Source organism: Molossus molossus, unplaced genomic scaffold (assembly GCF_014108415.1).
Source record: "Molossus molossus isolate mMolMol1 unplaced genomic scaffold, mMolMol1.p scaffold_m16_p_9, whole genome shotgun sequence".
Classification (NCBI taxonomy): Eukaryota; Metazoa; Chordata; class Mammalia; order Chiroptera; family Molossidae; genus Molossus; species Molossus molossus.
This window is the reverse complement of record NW_023425403.1, coordinates 45,928,746-45,948,565: the sequence shown is the minus strand read 5'-3', so window position 1 is coordinate 45,948,565 and position 19,820 is coordinate 45,928,746. Positions and strand designations below refer to the sequence as shown.

The 19,820-nt window shown below is 42.0% G+C and overlaps 1 protein-coding gene across 22 annotated transcripts in view; it reads left to right on the top strand.

Moving 5' to 3' along the window:
* Positions 1-19,820, top strand: part of ABCC4 (ATP binding cassette subfamily C member 4) — a 275,943-nt gene that overhangs the window by 168,036 nt on the left and 88,087 nt on the right. For 13 of the 22 annotated variants that reach the window (XM_036249556.1, XM_036249555.1, XM_036249559.1 and 10 more), the window contains one exon: positions 5,752-5,831. In XM_036249556.1, the coding sequence (XP_036105449.1) occupies positions 5,752-5,831 (80 nt within the window). The other 9 variants (XR_004957996.1, XR_004957999.1, XR_004957998.1 and 6 more) reach the window with 9 other exon arrangements.

Genomic DNA, 19,820 nt, shown 5'->3' with positions numbered 1-19,820 from the left:
TTTGGGCAGAGGTCTAAGGCAAAGTTTGAGAAGTTGGGCATGGGCAGTTGTGGGTCAACTTCAAAGGATTCTCTTCAGTTGAGCTTCAGATGTTCTGTAGGACAGCCAAATGCCCAAGGAAGCCCTGGCAGATTGGAAGTGGAGATGAGATTTGGGACGCATCCACAAACAGGAAATCACAGCAGTAAAGTGGGGGACAATTAGGTGGAGAACCTGGGAAGAAAAATGGTCAATGGCTCTGTCCTTAGAAGAATGTAAGAGCCAGCAAAGGACACTGAAGGCAGTTGGTCTGAAAAGTGGAGCTTCTCAGGTCTCCTGTGTGGAAATCCCAGGATGGCTTGGCAGTAGCACCCACCCAGTTATGAAATATTGCATCACCCTAAGCTAGGTTGGACCATGTCCCCTCATCTCTATCATTAGGAGCTTAGTCTACAAAGGAATTTGAACATTTCTGTTAGCTGCAAAGCCCTTCCCTCAAAGGTCATCTCCATATGAACGACTGTGCTTGGGAGGGGACTGGTGGGAGGGGATGGGCAGTGAGGGGAAGGGTGGGGGGTATAGAGCTGGGCAGGTGGGGCCTCCATTCCTCTCCTGCCTCATTCTTCGAGGCACCTTTGTAAAATCTCAATCTTCACAAGACAAAGTTTGGACATTACTCTCTCTAGTGACCTTTCATGCCCCTTAAAGCTCTAAAATTCCATAGTGATCACATGAATGACACCTTGCACATGTGTGCTGCTTTACAATTTAGAAGGTGCCTTCATATAAGCAGAGCTTTTATCTTCATAATCTTTTATCCAGTGAAGTAGTCTAGACAAATACGGTCATCTCCCTTTTACAGGTAAGGGATTTGAGTCTCAGTGGAGGTTGGATGAGTTGCCTGAAGGCACATTGCTGCTAAGTGCCAGAGGAGGACAGGACTGGGGCTTTGCAGTGAGGGGTTCCTAGTTCCTGCTGCCCCTTCTATTTCATGGCATTCTTTAGCGGCCACCTCATTGATGATCTACTCTAACTGCAAAGGCGATGGAAATGTAGAGCTCATAGACTTCTACCACTCCCGCTCTTGTCCTTAGGCTGCTGTGAGCCAGATCGGTTTGTGTTGAATGATGCCGGAAGCCCAGACTGGCTCGGCTTCCTTACTGGCTCCCTCATGTGCACAATGATCCTTTCAGCCCAGGGGCCATCTCCAGGCTCCACTGAACACCTGTCCTTTGGATCAGTTTTGTCCCATCATGTGGCATTGCACCTGGAAGGTACAGGTCATTCTCTGCCATTTTGGAGGGACCCTGATAGGCTACTTGGAGCTAGTTTTCACCCCTCACTAGGACAGTGGTTCTTTTACTTGTTCTCCCCTCCTTTCTCTCTGCACTCTCCCAGACGCAGAACCTGGCTCAGACCCAGCTGCCCTGGCTTTGGACACTGCAGGGCTATCAAACCGACAGCCAGTTCTTTCCAAAGGAGTTGGGATCTAGAACCGTCAGTGAGGCTAATGTGAGCACACATGAAGAAATTCAAAACATTGAGGAGTTCCTAACCCTCAGTGTCAGGTGTGGCCTGACATGGGGCTGTGCTTGCTGGTCCTTAAGACCACTTCCATGCCCAAGAATGGGGCTCAAAAGGAAGGAACTACTGACACACGTTTTGGCCATGGATGAACCTCAGATGTGTTAGGCTAAGAGAAAGAAGCTAGACACAGAGACCACGTAATGTACAATTCCATGCGTGTGATGTGTCCTGAAAAGGCAAATTGACAGGGAAAGCAAGTAGATTAGTGGTTGCCCGAGGCTAGGGGTGGGAAACAGAGTCAGCTTTAAATGGCATGGGGGATCTTATGGCCGGATAAAAATGTCTTAAAACTGATTTTTGGTGATGGTTGCATCACTTAGTTAACTTATTAAAATTTATTGAATTTAGCCCCTGAACTGGTGAATTTTATGAGACATAAAATATACCTCAGTATTTAAGAATAGGGCTTAAAGTAGACATGAGGACTTCTAAGTTTTAGATTACAGTTTAATTTTAAGTAAGCTGAAGAATACTGGCCATGGGAGAGGTGCTGGAATTCTAGAGGTGCAGGTTCTAGCTTAGATGGTAGAATCAGTTCTTACAGTGTGATCACTTATATATCTGTATGTGACAAGAATTTCTGTGACATGTTTCATGATATTCTGTCTTGTGGACAAGATAGAAGGAGGTGAACCAGAGCAGTTAGGGGGATCCTGAGTGGTTCTCTGATAGTGTAGTCTTCAAGGGACGTCCTACCCTCCCTCCCTCCCTCCCTCCTTCCTTCACCTCTTTGTCATCCTTCCCCCCTTTGTCATCCTCCCCCCTCCTCCCTTCACTCCATTCCTCCTTTCCCCCTCTCTTCCCAATCATTCTAACAACATAGAGGAAAATTAAAATTATACATCGACTTGTTTCAGACTTGGTGTTTATGTCCAAAAAGTGATCGGGCCACCAGAATTTACAGTGATTGGCTATGTCCTGTGCAGAATAGGAAGATGGTGTTACTACTTTACCTCATAGTCATCAAATAATACCCGGGGTGTTGATTTTAATCCTAGGCACCAGGCGTTAACTGAGACAGGCCATCTGAGTCTGGGCAGGAGGCAGGGGCCAAGCTGGGACATCTCGCCTTATGAGGGATCATTGAGGCACCAAGGACTAGTTGAGTGTCAGATGTCTGGAAGTGACATGATTAACTTTCTTCAAGTATTTGAAGGACTGTCATGTCCAGAGAAGTGACATCCCCTTTGTGTGGTTACAAGGACAGAATAAACAGCACTGGTTGGATGTTCCAGGAAGAAGAGATTTGGTTTAATGTAAGAAAGCTGGAAGGACAGTGTGAAAATGGACCAGGTCCCTCTGGTCACAGTGTGTCCCCCTTCGCTCTACATCCCTGGAGATGCTGTAGCGGGGGCCACATGCCATTTGGATGAAGAGCCATGGCATGTGTGTGAAGGGAAGTTATCATAAGGATTTAATTCGGAGACCTTTGGGAAAACCTTATGACCACGAGGCCATGAACTTGAAATCACAGCTCTGGCTACAATTGTCAATCATAAAGCCAGATGAAATACTCTGCAAACACTGTTCATTCTCTTCCTTGTTTCTTAGAGCAAGGAAGTAACTCTTGACCCTTCTAATCTCATGTTTTCTACACTGGCCTCTTAGTGAATAAAAGTTCAGTTTCAATTGTAGAAGCCTTGTGGGGAGATAGTTTTTCTCAGTTGTTTGTTTTCCTTGTATTTTACGCTCTTTGCCAAACGTGGGTGTCCGAGGACTCTCACTTCTGGTGGAAGGTAAAAGGGATAGTTTCACATACTGTTCATCTCTGTGTAGCTTTATTATCATTATTATTTTTAATCCTCACCCAAGAGATACTTTTCCCATTTATCACCAGATAGAGTGGGAGGGAGGGAGGGAGGGAGGGAGGGAGAGAGAGAGAGAGAGAGAGAGAGAGAGAGACATCAATGTGAGAGAGACACATTGACTGGTTGCCTCCCTCACAACCTGATCAGAGCCAGGGATAAACTGCAACCGAGGTATGTACCTTTGACCGGTATCAAACCCACAACTTATTGGTCCACAGGCCGATGCTCTACCACTGAACCAAACCAGCCAGGGCTCATTATTATTTTTTTATGTGAAGATTATTTTCAACTCTTTGTAAGCTGAACCATACTTACTTACCGTGCTTCTGAATCCTGCATATGTTAAAAAGTTGTCCTTTTCTGTTGACGAAATAACAAGCATCTAAATATGCCTTAAGCATCTTTTGACACATTTTCCTTATTTTGTGAGTGATACTTTGAGAAATTAAAAAATAGGCCACAGAATCCATAAGACTGTTGAAAATTTCCCATCTGATGTTAATGTTCCCAAAGTACAGCTGATTAAATAATAACCAAACCTCTTGTCCCTCAAAGCCTGGTCTGGGGATCAGCAGAAAGGGCATCACCTGGGAGCTTTGGCAGAAGTGCTGAATCTCAAACTCCACCCCATGGCTACCAAATCAGAATCTGTGTTTTGATCCGTCGACCATCTGCCTAGTAGACTTCCCAGGTGACATACTGCAGATCCGGAGTAATAGGAATTTTCTCACCTTGAGTTTCTTTGGTTTTGGGCACCTGTTTGCATGCCTGGCATTGTGACTGGATTGTTTCACATGCATGAGCCCATTTAATCCTCAGATTTACCCTCTAAAGAAAAGTTGTCACTGGGCTGCCAGAGGTGTCGCTGAAAGATGGTTTCTAGAGTCTGTGTTTCCTAAGCCTGAGACAGGAACATTGAGGCCCAGCTTGTAATCGCATGGCCTGGCCAAGCGTGAAAGCCTCCAGTTGCTCCAGCTCCTCGTTGGCCACACCCTGGGCGTCCCGGCTGAGCCCAGGGGCCTGGTGGGAGGACAGCAGAGGCAACATTTCTCGGGCAGTGGAAGCTCAGTTCCAGCCCCTCACCACGCATGGGCCAGCTGTGGCTTGGGATGAAGGGCCTGCGGAGGGAGTCCCTCTGGCAAACATTGGGAAGAGTGCCCTGCACCTGTCTCACCTGCAGTCTGGTTTCTCGAAGCATCAATTACAGAAGTTCAGAGCTGACATAAACACATTTCTCAAGAGTTGCCTACACCAAAGTGGGCTGCGCGTGCACGCCACTTTAGTTTTTTTAATGGAATCCTTGGAGACAAGATATTTATTAGAAATTAGTTCTGTTCTTCTGATTTTGAAAACTTTACGATGTACTATTTTCCTGGATTCTGAGGGATATGTAAAATCAGTGATAAGAAATGATCCTTCATCATTAAATAGTGCTTCTGTTTTTCTGCCTTTAGTCCTGTTGTCTTCGTGGATGTTTCAGGAGTAAGCTTGTGTTTGTCACACCCGGTGCACTTCTTAAAATAACTACCTATTTCCCCAGAAATAAACTCAACTAGAAATCAGCAGGATTCCAAATTTCCCCAAAATGTGAGGTGCTGTGAACCATCTCGGGGTCGGGGGATAGAGGTTATAATTACATTTATGTAAAAAGTACCACTCAGTAAAATGAATTCTGATAGCTAAAGCAAAATTAGTGTAACAATTAGGATCAATACATGTATTTTGCAGTTGTTTATTTATCTACTTAGCACGCGGGTTGAAGTTTTATATGGGATCCAAAAAGAGGGAATCCTCTGAAATTCACCAACGTTTCCAGATACTGTCACAACATTGTCTTCTGCTATCTTTTAAAAATCACGGCCAGCCCTGGCCAGTTTGGCTAAGCGGTTAGAGCGTTAGCCTGTGGTCCAGAGAGACCTGGGTTCGGTTCCCGCTAAGGGCACGTACCTCAGTTGCAGTTTGTCCCCGGCCCTGGTTGGGTCATGAGTGTGGGAGGCAGCCACTCAGTGTGTCCCTTTCACGTCGATGTTTCTCTCTCTCTCTCTCTTCCTCTCTCTCCCTCCCACTCTGTCTGAACAAAAAATGGAAAAATGTCCTCGGGTGAGGATAAAAATAAAGAAAGAAAGAAAATAAATAAATAAAAATCAGGGCCAAATTTTAGGTGCCTGCCCACTGCCATTGGGTGGTATTTTTGTTTCTCTTTAGGTATCATCCCATTTTTCTCTTTCTTTACTACTGACATGGGCTTATTTCATATGAATGTGTAATATCTTAAATACATGTGCATTTAAAATATTGATTTGATGTATTTGTGAACTGTTTCTCTTAAAGGGCCTATCAGGGGAAATGAGTAATTTCTCATATCCTGTTCTTGCAGGAAGAATTTTAAATCGTTTCTCCAAAGACATTGGACATATGGATGACTTGCTGCCCCTGACATTTCTAGATTTCATCCAGGTAACGTAACAGTAATGTCAAGTTCTCAGACGGAAAACAGCAGTTTCTAATTTTTCAAGGCCCTCTCATGGGGGCTAAGGGTGGGCCTTGGAGCCTGGTGATGTGTCATGTTATCTTAATAAAAGGCCATGTTTGTCAAAGAAAGGCGTGGTGGTGATTCGGAGGCTAAGTTAACATGAGTAATGCCTCGTGTGTAGGAGTGGCTACACAGTCATGTCGAGGTTGGTTCAAAGCAGCTACATGCTGGGTAAGTGGTTCTCCATCTGCCTTCCAGGTATCTGGCGCCGGCTGTGAGCACATTTCATAATATAGAAACAATCACCTCTCACGGAAAGATAGCCTAGATTAACTAAATTATGCATTGTATTACCACAAAGGAAAAATATTTACTGCACCATTTTTTGGTGTGGATAAAACCAGGTGTGGTTACTTACAAAGAAAAGATTAGTAATAATAAGGTGAAAATAATACTTTGTTAAACAAGGACAATGAAGAGCAGTTATTGCAGATGCAAAGCCTTTAAAGGCAAGTCCGATTAAGTGATTAAGCCAATAATTTGAGTACAGGATCAAAGTCATCTCGAAAAATGTCTTTTTTGTTTTTCTAGGCAGCTTTTCTTTCACACGTAGATGGCTCTAAGTCTTAAAGTGTCTTTTTTAAGCAAAATCAACAAGCCCACAGAAATGCCTTCTTTAAAGCACTTGCTTCGTCTGTGAACTTGGGGTTTTAAGGAATAATTTGGGGTCATCTCATCTCTCATCTCCTCATTCAGTGCTGTTGTTCATGTAGGATGTTTTTTCTGCTGTCTGATTCTGTCTACGTTTCATTGATTCAGGCTGGGGGACTTTCTTCTTCGTTTCCAAGTGTTTATTTTGGAAATGAAATGCATTCATCAAAGGCTGCACATATTCTAAAATTGCAGCTGCTGTTGCTAATACTTCATGAACCTTCGTCACTTTCCCTAAGTGCCCGTTTACAGTGGTCTGATCACGAACTCAGTTGGGGACCCGGAAGTAGATGCGCGTCTGTTGGGGTGAGCAGTTAACGCTTGATCCTGATAGTCCCCCTCCTTCTTATCGCTTCTGGAGCTACTGTTAAGAAAGGAGCCAGAATTACTTAATTTGGAAAATCAGCTATGTCAGAAAAATCAGTAGCAGGCCTAAGATGATTGCAAGTATTCCTGCCAACCACACAGAAATGCAGCAATAACTGTCTGACTGCAAACAGCGCAGCCCATGGGTAGAGGCATCTACTGTTTACCAGCGTGAAGCAAGCCGAGACTCAGGCAGAGGACTTGTACTGCAAACAAAGGTGTCTGATTTCTTTTTTTTCCCCCTCTTCTGCATACTTATTTTATAAACGTGTCCTGCTGGGTTGAGCTATGTAATATATTCCCAAGAAGCATTCTTTCACCAAAACAATGTCACATTTTGACGTGATTGGTAATTACTTTGAGAAGGTTCTGTGAAAGGTTCCTTTTCTTTGCCTCTGTAAGCTAGGCCAAGGTTGAGTTTCCAAAGCTGGCTGGCCCGGGCTTAGCACACAATAGTGAGCTAAAATATGTCGTGCACATATTTTTGCACAACAGATGGAGAAACAGGAATAGATGCTACCTGATTTCAGTATAAAACATTCTCAGCCTGAAGAGAAAAAATTTTAGTCTCACGGTGCTTTTCTCTAACCTGAGAGACAAGGGTTTTTTAGAACCACTCACTTAATCTTGGTGAATCATATCATTGTTGAATTCCAGTAGTCCCAATTAGCTGATTTCTTGAATCTAATAGCAAAGGTGAATCTCCATGTTATTGCCTCCAAGAAAGGAGCTTTGTCTAAAGGATAACTCAGTTATCAATTATGATAAAGATCTGTTGTCACTTGTTTTGTTTGCAGGTGTCTTTAATAAGGCTTCCCATAATCCCTTCAGGAAGAAATATTTTCTTCTTTTAAAAATAGTATTAACTAAATATAAAAGCTCTGATCCCTGCCATTGTAGTTGATTCTCTGAGGGACACTTCCCAACATTCATTGTTTAAATGGTTGTCAGGAGGAATCAAGTGAAGCTTCGTCAACAGTGCAGTAACTGGTTCATCGTACTTGGTGCTGAGACCTGTCCCCCAGGATTTGCATTCAATGAGTGTGCCTCTGACTGAGGTATCCCAGGGATCATTCTGAAGTATTTGGGCCTGTTGCTTTATTAGCAAGCGGAAGATTTTTATTAAAGGCACAAAAATGAATTTAACCTGCCCTCAAATAAAGGCCAACAAAAATCAAAATGTAAATTGATTTTTTTTTTTTTAAAGTTGGATAGGACTCTGTAAGGATGAAAACAGCCTGGTGGTGTTCTGAGACTCTTAATGGAATCGTGTACACTTAAAATAAACACTATTATGGTAAGCACATAGAATGAAAACTAATTTTCCAAATCAACTACATTATATTCAATTTATTTTCCCCAATCAACCAAATGTTTAAAACCTGTTAGTTATAACAGCCATCTTCTGGAAATTAATTAGAAGCCTATTAGCTCTGCTAGCTGAGCCGAATGAAGAGGGTTACTCGTTACATTTCTAAATAGGCTCCTGAATTAAAGCAAAGCAAGGTCAAAATGACAGCTTGGCTCACCTCATGGTGGTGCTTAAGAAGTTGACCTAGTTTGGGGTTTGGAGGGGGGCCGGGGGTGTTAGTGTTTTAAAGGAAATTTGATCTACTTTGACTCAATCTTCCAGTACATTTTTTTTTCTTTATTGATTTTTAGTGAGAGAGGAAGGGAGAGGGAGAGAGAGACAGAAATATCGATGAGAGAGAACATCGATTGGCCACCTCCAGCATGCCCCTCACTGGGGACCGGGCCCACAATCTGGGCATGTGCTCTGACTGGGAATCGAATTGGGGAGCTCTCGGTGCATGGATTGACGCTCAACCACTGAGCCTCACCGGCTGGGCAACCTCCAATAAATTTTTAAAGTTGAGGTACTTTAGTCAGGTAAAACATGCAGGCGTCACGTATATTATCTGTGTGAGCAACAGCAGCCTCTCTGCATGGGACTCTGCAGTGGAAATGACTTTCTGGCCGCTTGTCCAGCTCATCAGCCCTTCTACAGAGTTTTATTAGACCCTTTCAGAACTGGGACAGTAGAAAATTGTCTGCCTTAGCTTTTAATGCCATTAGCAAAACTTGCTGCAATGGGGGCCCTCGATTTTAATGTTTCTCATCAAATTCTTTGGGTAACAATCCTCATTGACCAGCAGCTCCTCCTGTGCTCAGAGAAGCTCACAGAATGTTAGCTGAGTTAACATCAAAACAACTAAGTTAATTGAAACAACTGAGTTTAAAAAGAGCTGGGAATTTCCTTGTGAAGAAGTTACCCTTGGTGTTATCTTCGTACCTATCTACATATTCTTAAGCCTGAAGGAGTGTGGCAGGATTTAACAAATAGGAGGCAGATCGAAATCCAGAGCTTAGATATCCTCATGAATAGGGTGTTAAATTATCCATTAATCAGAATATTCAAACTAAAACTGTCCTGTTGAATTTTTTTTTCTTCCTAAAGATTATGTATAGGTTCATGCTTTTCTGGAGAATTAGAGTCAAATAGATACAGAACTAATGTGATTGCTTTTGCTCATGTGAACTTAGTAGGCCAGAGCTCACATGTTTGATTCCTTTTTCTGTAAGATGGATGGTTTTTTTGTTTTGTAAGTAAGAGTTCAGAAATGTGGACCATTGGTTTAGAACTTCATTGTGTTTAGAACTTGTGAGGCTGAGGAATGGAGAGGAGAGACCCGAGAACACGACCCTCCAACTTGGGCTATGTGGCTAGAGTTGATAGGCTCTGCGGGAGCAAGTCAGAAACCAGTGGCAGAGGTTATTACTCCGCTGACGAAAGGACTGAGACGAGACCATTCTCTTTCAAATGCGGGCAGGTTTGCTGGCCAGTAAAGGTCATTGACCTAACTTTGTCCCTTGGACTTCAACCAAAGATTTCTATTTTTTGGACATTTGTGGGTTTTGTTTATTACTATTTTTTTTATTTTTTATACTCACCTGAGGACATTTTTGCATTTATCTTCAGATAGAGCGAGAGGGAGAGAGGGAGGAAGAGAGAGAAACATTGATGTGAGAGAGACACATTGACTGGTTGCCACCCACATAACCTCAACCAGGGCTGGAGACAAATTACAACTGAGGTACGTGCCCTTAGCAGGAACCGAACCTGGGACTGTCCAGAGGCTGATGCTCCAACCACTGAGCCAAACCAATCCGGGCAGGTTTTGTTCATTTTTTGTGTGTTTTTGGATAGTTAGCTATTCATCTCCATGCTAATACGAATCAGTGACACAGTATCTGTATCTGATTTTGAGACTGTGTGTCATTTATTGGTGTCCTGCATTCAGGGAGGATGCTACAGGAACAGTGGGGCGAGTATATGGGATTTTGCAACTGAATTGACATAGTGAATGAAGTGGTGAATGAAGGCCAGTTTTTTACCTACGAAGCTTTTTGGAAGGGGAGGTCGGAAGTGAGGGGAGTTTTTTAATATATTGTAGGAAATAAATCATTTATACAGTACAAAATAGCAATAGTCTGCAGGTTACCTCAGGGTTGCCCTCGGCTTATCAGCTAAATTAACCATGGTTAGAGTACATATCTGGCTTATCAAAGTGTTGTTCAAACATGTTTTGTTTGTTTGCTTTTTAAAAAATCATAACAGCTTTGTGTATTAACAATATTTCAAAAACTAAGTCATTTAAGCTAGAACATAGTTCTTCATACGTAAAAACCAAATATCTTTATGAAACTAGGGATTAAAATACAAATAGTATAAAGATTTTTATCTAGACCTCAGGCATGAGATATCACTGAGGGGGGTTTCTTTGACTAGGACTTTGGCCTTCTAAATATAATGTATTTGGGACAAGAAACAAACACACACATATAGGCAGTAATTTAAATTTACATTTTTAAGTGTTTGATTTCCTAATACCATAGCACAAAATATAGCAGTATAAATCTAGTCTTTGATTTGTTGTTAATCCTCACCAGAGGATATTTTTTCCCATTGATTTTTAGAGAAAGTGGAAGGGAGGGAGAGAGAGAGAGAGAAAGAAACATCGATGTGAGAGAGACACATCAATTGGTTGCCTCCGCACATGCCCCGACTGGGGCCGGGGATCAAACCTGCAACCCAGGCTCATGCCCTTGACCAGGAATTGAACCTGAGGCCCTGGTCTGAGGGCCAACCCTCTAATTACTGAACCAAACTGGCCAGGTCTTTGATTTTTTGACCTAGTGTTTGATTTTTTAAAAATAGTGATTGATTTAATTAATAAAGGTGCCATACATATGTAATATTTGTAATGTTTTCATTTAATTTTATTAATGATTAAAATTAATTTCATGATTAATAATTTTAATGCTACAAGTATATTTTTAATATTTATGTGGCAGGGATGTTGTTTTGTGGGAAATCTTGACATTTCTCCCAAAAGGAAAACAATATTTCTGTTATATATGTGATATACAGGTTTCTAATTCTTTCAGTATTTCTCATTTCTATAACATCTTCCTTTTTGTGTTTTCCACCAATTGTTTATTCAACTCTTACTATGTGCTGGGAAGTAGGGATGAAAAAGATGGAGACTTGGAATAGAAAAAATGGTGGCAGAGTGAATGGAAGCTACACAATCTCCTAGGACCAAACGGGAATTACAACAAAAATAAAGACAAATCATCGGAAAAAAGCAACAGAAAAGCAGAGGGAAAGGACCATATAAACAGGGACACTGGTAGGATTGCGGAAGTGTGAGAGGGTGGCAGGCTGGGAGCCCACGGACAGTAGCAGTCTTAGCTGTGAGCAGTGCCCTCGGGGGTTAAAATTCCAAGCCCGCTCCACAGTGCAGAGGGCCAGAACAGAGCACTGAATTGGCTATAGCCACTCACCTTGGGCTCCAGCAGAGGGAGGGTGGACTGGACTGGAACTCTGTGGGGACACCAGGGATTTGGAGGGTGCTCAGAGCTTTTGATGAATCGCAGCTACAAAAGATGGTGGCCAGCTTGCTCTTTCCCAGAGCTGTGGGGAAAACCAGCAGCCCCTCCCTCAGAAAGTCAGCCCCTTCCAGGTGAACCAAAGAAATGCAAATTGAGGCTCATTAACAACCAGCATCTGTCCCACCCTCTGGAAATCCTCTTATATAGAATACCAGAGGGCTACATTTCACGGCCCTGAGTAACAAAGACTAATAGTCCCTGGGCAAAAAGCTAGAGGATAACTGAACCTTTCCTGGGCTTGCAGATCTACACAGGAAAGTAAGACTTGACAGTGGTGTTTAACGTGGGCCACCCAGGCTCATCTAAACCTGGTAGAGGGAACCACAAACAGCAGAACACCAACACCCACAGGGAAAATTTGGCAGGCTCTAAAACCCACTGAGATAGCCAAAGTGGTGAAACAAAGAAATAATTCCCAAATGAAAGAACAAGAGAACTCTATCAAAGATGAGATAAATGAAATGCAGTTAAGCAAGTTATCAGAGGTAAAGTTCGGAGCCATGATCTTGAGGAAGCTGAACAGCATGAGTAAGGACATAAACACCATGAGTAAAGATATAGAAACATTGAAAACCAACCAAGTGGAAATGAAGAATGACATAGCAGAAATAAAGAACACATTGGAAGGACTAACCAGCAGAGTAGAAGAAGCTGAGGACTGAATCAGTGAATCAGAAGACAGGGTAGAAAAAATTAATCAATCAAAAAACCAAAAGGAAAAAACAATTAAAAAACAGAAAGCTTAAGAGAAATGTGGGGCAACTGGAAACATAATAACATTCACATCATAGGAGTCCTGGAAGAGGAAGAAAATGAACAACGGTTAGAGAATATATTTGAATAAATAGTGACAGAAAACTTTCCTCACTTGGTGAAGGAAGATGGCATTCAAGTTCAAGAAGCACAGAGAGCACCAAGTAAGAAGAACCCAAACAGGCCCACACCAAGACACATAATAATTAAAATGCCAAAAATTAAAGACAAAGAGAGAATCCTAAAGGCAGCAAGAGATAAGCAACAGGTTACCTACAAAGGAACCCCCATAAGGCTCTCACCTGATTTCTCAACAAAAACACTACAGGCCAGAAGGGAGTAATCAAGGTCATGAAAAACAAGGACTTGAATCCAAGACTACTCTATCCAGCAAGGCTACCATTCAAAATAGTCAAATAAAGAGCTCCCCAGACAAAAAAAAAAAAGGCTAAGGGAATGTATTAGCACCAAACCAGCACTGCAAGAAATGTTAAAAGGACTGCTGTATTAGTAGAAGAAATAGGAAGAAAAATATAACCACACTAAACAAAAATGGCAATAAATAAGTACATATCAATAATTACCTTAAATGTGAATGGTTTGAATGCTCTGATAAAAAGACAGAGTAGCTGATTGGATAAGAAAGCATGACTCACATATATGTTGTTTACGAGAGACCCACCTCACAACAAAAAAACATAGGTTGAAAGTAAAGGGATGGAAAAAAATCTTCCAAGCAAACGGAAAGGGGAAAAAAAAGCTGGGGTAGCAATACTCATATCTGATGAAGTAGATTTCAAAATGAAGGCCATAATTAGAGACAAAGACGGCCACTACTTGATATTGAAAGGATCTATCCAACAGAAAGATATAACCTTGGTAAACATATATGCACCCAATATAGGAGCACCAAAATATATTAAAAATTTTCTTGAGGACTTCAAAGGAGAAATTGACAGCAATATAATCATAGCAGGGGACTTCAGCACCCTGCTGACATCACTGGATAGATCATCTAGACAAAAATTTAACAAGGAAACACAGACTCTAAATGAAGCACTAGATCAAATGGATTTAATAGATATCTACAGAGAATTACACCGCAAAACTGCAGAATTCACATTCTTCTCAAGTGCACATGGGATATTCTCAAAGATAGACCAAATGTTAGGGCACAAACTAAGTCTCTACAAGTTCAAGAAGATTGAAATCATATCAAGCATCTTCTCAGATCACAATGGCATGAAACTAGAAATCAGTTGCAACAAGAACATGTAAAAACATTTGAAAACATGGAAGCTAAATAGCATGTTATTGAACAATGAATGGCATACCATGGAGATCAGGGAAGAAATTAAAAACTTTCTGGAAACCAATGAAAATGAACACACAACAACACAAAATCTATGTAATGCAATGAAAGCAGTTCTGAGAGGGAAGTTCATAGCATTACAGGCCCACCTCAAGAAACAAGAAAAAATCCTAATTAACTACCTAACCTGACAACTTGAAGAACTAGAAAGCAATCAGAAAGAAAACCCCAGAGCAAGTAGAAGGAAGGAAATAGTAAATATCAGAGCAGAAATAAACAACGTGGAGACCAAAAAAACAATTCAAAGGATCAATGAAACAAATAGCTGGTTTTTTGAAAAGATAAACAAGATTGATGGACCCTTAGCTAGACTCACCAAGAAATAGACAGAACCCAAATACACAAAATCAGAAATGAAAGAGGAGAAATAATAACTGACACCACAGAAATGCAAAGAATTGTTAACAAATATTATGAACAAGTATGCGGCAACAAATTCAACAGTCTAAGAGAAATGGACAAATTTGTAGAAACACATAGTCTCCCAAAACTGAACCGGGAAGAAATAGAAAACTTGAACAGACCAATAACAACTAAGAAAAATGGAAGAGGTAATCAAGACTCTCTCCCAGCAAACAAAAGCCCAGGCCTGGATGGCTTCACGGGGGAATTTTACCGAACATTCAAAGAACTGATACCCATTCTCCTCAAACTATTTCAAAAAATTCAAGGAGGAAGACTTCCTAACTCGTTTTATGAGGCCAGCATAATTCTAATTCCAAAACCAGAAAAAGACACTATGAAGAAAGAAAACTACAGGCCAATATCCCTGATGAACACAGACGCCAAAATCCTGAACAAAGTACTTGCATATCGGATCCAGCAATGCATCACAAAAATTATACACCATGACCAAGTGGGATTCATCCCAGGGATGCAAGCCTGGTACAATAGTTGCATATCAATAAATGTGATACACCACACAAACAAAATGAAAGATAAAGATCATATGATCATATCAATAGATGCTGAAAATGCATTAGAAAATCCAGCACCCATTTCTGATAAAAACGCTCAGCAATCTGGGACTAGAGGGATCATATCTCGACATAATAAAAGCTATATATGAAAGACCTACAGCCAACATCATACCAATGGGCAAAAACTAAAAGCATTTCCCTTAAGAACAGGAACACGACAAGGATGCCCACTTTCGCCACTCTTATTTAACTTAGTACTGGAAGTCTTAGCCACAGCAGTCAGACAGGAAGAAAAAATAAAAGGGATTCAAATTGGAAAGGAGGAAGTGAAACTGTCATTATTCGCAGATGGCATGATATTATACATAGAAAACCCCAAAGACTCCATCAAAAATCTGCTAGACTTAATAAATGAATTTGGAAAAGTAGCAGGATACAAAATTATCGGTAAGAAATCGACGGCATTCTAATACACCAATGATGAACTCGCAGAAAGAGAAACTTAAAAAACAATCCCATTTACCATCTCAGCAAAAAAATTAAGATAGCTAATAAACCTAACCAAAGAAGTAAAGGACCTATTTGCAGAAAACTACAGGACATTGAAAAAAGAAATAGAGGAAGATATAAAAAAGTGGAAGCACATGCCTCGTTTATTAATTGGAAGAATTAACATCATTAAAATGTCCATACTACCCACAGCAATCTATAGATTCAATGCAATCCCCATCAAAATACCAACGATATACTTCACAGAACTAGAACAAATACTTTAAAAGTTCATGTGGAACCAAAAAAGACCCCAAATAGCCAAAGCAATCTTGAAAAAGAAGGACAAGGTAGGCAGGATCACAATACTGGATATCATGTTATACTACAAAGCTACAGTAATCCAAACAGCCTGGTACTGGCACAATAACATGCAAATAGATCAGTGGAATAGAACAGAGAACCCCGAAATTGACCCAGAACATTATGCTCAATTAATATTTGACAAAGGTGGCAAGAGCATACAATGGAGTAAAGACAGCCTCTTTAATAAATGGTGTTGGGAGAATTGGACAGCTATGTGCAAAATGATGAAACTAGACCATCTACTTATACCATACACAAGAATAAACTCGAAATGGATAAAACACTTAAATGTGACTCATGAATCCATAAAAATTCTAGACGAAAATGTAGGCAACAAAATTTCAGACATCATATTCAGCAGAATTTTCACTGATACATCACCTAAGGCAGCAGAAACAAAGGAGAAAATGAACACATGGGACTACATCAAACTAAAAAGCTTCTGCACCGCAAAAGAAACAGCCATAAAAATGGAAAGGCAACCCACTGTATGGGAGAGCATATTGCCAATGATACATCAGATAAGGGGTTAATTTCCAATATATAGAGCGTGCTCATACAATTCAACAAAAGGAAGACAAAGAACCCAATTACAAAATGGGCAGAGGAGCCAAATAGACACCTCTCCAAGCAGGACATACAAATGGCCAAGAGACATATGAAGAAAGCTCAACATCACTAACCATCAGAGAGATGTAAATTAAAACAACAATGAGGTATCACCTCACACGTGTCAGAATGGCCGCCATCAACAAATCATCAAACAACAAGTTTTGGCGAGGGTGTGGAGAAAAGGGGACCCTAGTACACTGCTAGTGGGAATGCAGACTGCTGCAGCCACTGTGGAAAACACTATGATGTTATCTCAAAAAATTAAAAATTGAATTGCCATTTGACCCAGTGATCCCACTTCTAGGAATATATCCTAAGAATCCTTAAACACCAATCAGAAAGAATATATGTACCCCCATGTTCGTAGCAGTATTATTTACAATAGCTAAGATCTGGAAATAGCCCAAATGTCCATCAGTAGACGAATGGATTAAAAAGCAGTGGTACATATACACAATGGAGTACTATGCAGCTGTAAGAAAGAAAGATCTCTTATCCTTTGAGACAACATGGAGGGACCTGGAAAGTATTATCCTAAGCGAACCAAGGCAAGCAGAGAAAGACAAATATCATATGATCTCACTTATTTGTGGAATATAATGAACAAAGCAGTCTGAAGAACTGGGTAGTCCCAGAGATGTGGAAGTAGGGTACAGACTGGCAATCCCCAAAAGAGGGGTTGGGGGAGAGATAAACCACAGAACTTACATGCATGTAACCGTAACCAAGGGACATGGACAACAAAGCTGGGGATAGGGCAGGGAGAGAGGGGTAGGAGGGTGGCAATGGGGGAAAAAGGAGAAACATCTGTAACAAGGAAAGGAAGGAAGGAAGGGAGAAAGGGGCGAAGGAGGGGTGGAGGGGAGGAAGGAGGCAAAGAGGCAAGGAAGGAAGGAAAAAAGAAAAGAAAAAAAGATGGAGATTTTACTGTCATTCAACTGACAAGCATTTATTGTTTTCCATGCTGGGCAGCATTTTGGGCTTGGGATGTGGACTTGAGTGAATTTAATTCTTGACTCTCATGAGGCACACTGTCCTGGGACAGAAAGTCAGTAATTGCAGTGCTGTGTGATAACTTAATAGAGGGGGGATACTCAATAAGAGAATGGGTAAGTCTTGAGCATGAGACAAATCTGATTTCCGTCCCCGCCCTGCAGTTCAGTTATCTTGAGAAAGTAATGGGACCTCCAGATGGAGCCCCCTGTAGGTCACTGGAAGTACAGGCCAGAGCAGATCCTGCGTGTTGCTCACTGAGCGGGTAGTAGTTGAATCTGTGAGGATGGATAAGATTGCCCGGAGAGAGTACAGCATGTTTCGGGGCAAAGATCAGAACGTCATGGAAGCCTCGATATTTACAGAGAAAACAGAGAGAGGGACCAAGTGGAGGAAACAAAGTGTGAACAGCAAGGACGAGAGAAGAGGAGGATGATCAGTGTGGGGGAAACCAGAGGACAGGCGTGCTACGTGCAAAGGAGAGGGTGAGCAGAAAGTGGTCAGTTGGATTTGGTGATTAGGATGTGTCTAGGGTGGAAGGAGGGCATATTGCAAAGGCTGAAATCAAAGAGTGGAGGAAGCTGAGATGAAGGCAGACTATCTTTGAAGTGGTTTGACTCGAAGAGGTCAGGTCCATGTGGCATGTAGGGTCTGGGGAGGTGTTACCGGGTCATTTGGGTTTTGTAGTTTAGGTGTACGATGGTGGTGGGTGGTGGCATGTTCCTCTCTCCCAATTCTCCCTTCAGTAAAGAAGGATTAGAGTTGAGGTCCTGAGACACAGTGGTCAGTAAGGCATGAAGCCCTCCCCTCATGGATCTCCTCAGACCTCTCGAGGGGAGGGCACCATCGAGAAGTTAACGGCCTTGCTGAGTTTGGAATTTGGAGGAAGCCCTGGGGGTGGGGGCTAGAGAAGTTAGGGAGCCCGGTCGGTTGAGGAGGGTGGCAACACTCCTAGGAAGTGATGAGAGGAGGTCACAGCCAGCCGCTGGAAGCCAGGTTTCCTTTGGGAACCACTCTCTTCCCTGTGTCATTAGCTGAGAGTGGGGGTGGGGAGTGGGGAGAGCTTGAAGGCAGTTGTTCAGCTCTGTTCAAAAGGAGACGCTTAGTGCCAAGTGTGCTCAGACTCATTTTACATGATTCTGCTTTTAATTGCTGTAGTTGATAAACTTTGAACGTACCTGATCATTTTAATTTTTATTTTTGTTATACTTCTGAAGTGTTTATCCATATCTTTTCCTCAGCTCACTCTTTGCCATTTTCATAAAGGAGATCTCAGATAATTCATTTACCGTTTTATAAGAAGAAAGGCCTGCCTTCTGTACTTGGTTTCCTCTGCCTTTGCCTTATGGACACCGTGGTGCACAGATGAACCTGCCCGTGGTCCTTTGAGATCAGCACATACCTTTGTTCTCTGCTTTCAGATTTGCTTATTTCAGAACTTAAGAACTTCCCTGAACAGAGACGAATAGGTAATAGATGGGTGAGACCTCCCAAAGGATCATCAGATTTGACTTCCCTGAGACTGATCATAGAGCACTCCCCTAAAACTGAAGCAGGCGACTCAGAGCCTTTTCTCACAGTGCAACACTGTCTCAGAATCTCTGTCTCAATTGACTGGTTGTGTTGTATTTGCTGGTGATTTGTGTTACAAAGAAGCCCAGGCCTAAAGAGTAAAATTCATATTTCTCAGCCCTTTAGCCTTTCTGCAAGTCCTGGGAAGAAACTTTACATGCCTGCTAGACTGACTGTTGATATGCTCCTCTGTGTGTGTGTGTGTGTGTGTGTGTGTGTGTATTTGTACATCTTTTGTCCCTCCTCAAATGGATCTTATTAATCTTTATCCTTTAAGAACCAGCAGTCTCTCCTCCCCATTAGTGAAGCTTTTCTCGCTCACTCTATTCTCCAATGAAACAAGCTCTATGTCCTACTAAAAAGAAGGGATCCTATAACAATGGGCCTCGATCTGTGCTGAGGGTATTTCATTTGAGCCTCACAGCCGGTCCATCAGTCCATCAGTATCTAGTGAGCACTGCCTGTGTGCCAGGCACTTTTCTAGAATGTGGTATGGAGAGCAGTGAGCTGGGTGTTGGCTTCTAGGAATCTGCGTTCTGGTGCAGGAGACAGATCGTAGACAGGTGTTTATGTTACAATTCCAGTAACCTTCTGGTGCGCGAAGAAAAGGCAAGTGTTTGCAGTGATCATGGGGACTGCATCAGACAGAGTAGTCAGGGAACAGGTGACGACTCTAAGGAAGAAGAAGGAAACAGCCATGCCAAAGAGATCTGGGGGCAGTCGGGGGTAGCATGCTGGGGAATAGGAACAGGTTCGAGGGCTCAAGATGGGAACACAGTGGAGAGGAGGAAGGAGGCTGGAGATGTAGTCAGGACTGGACCCCATAGGCTACCCGGACCAATGGGAGGGTTTGGGTTCTAGTT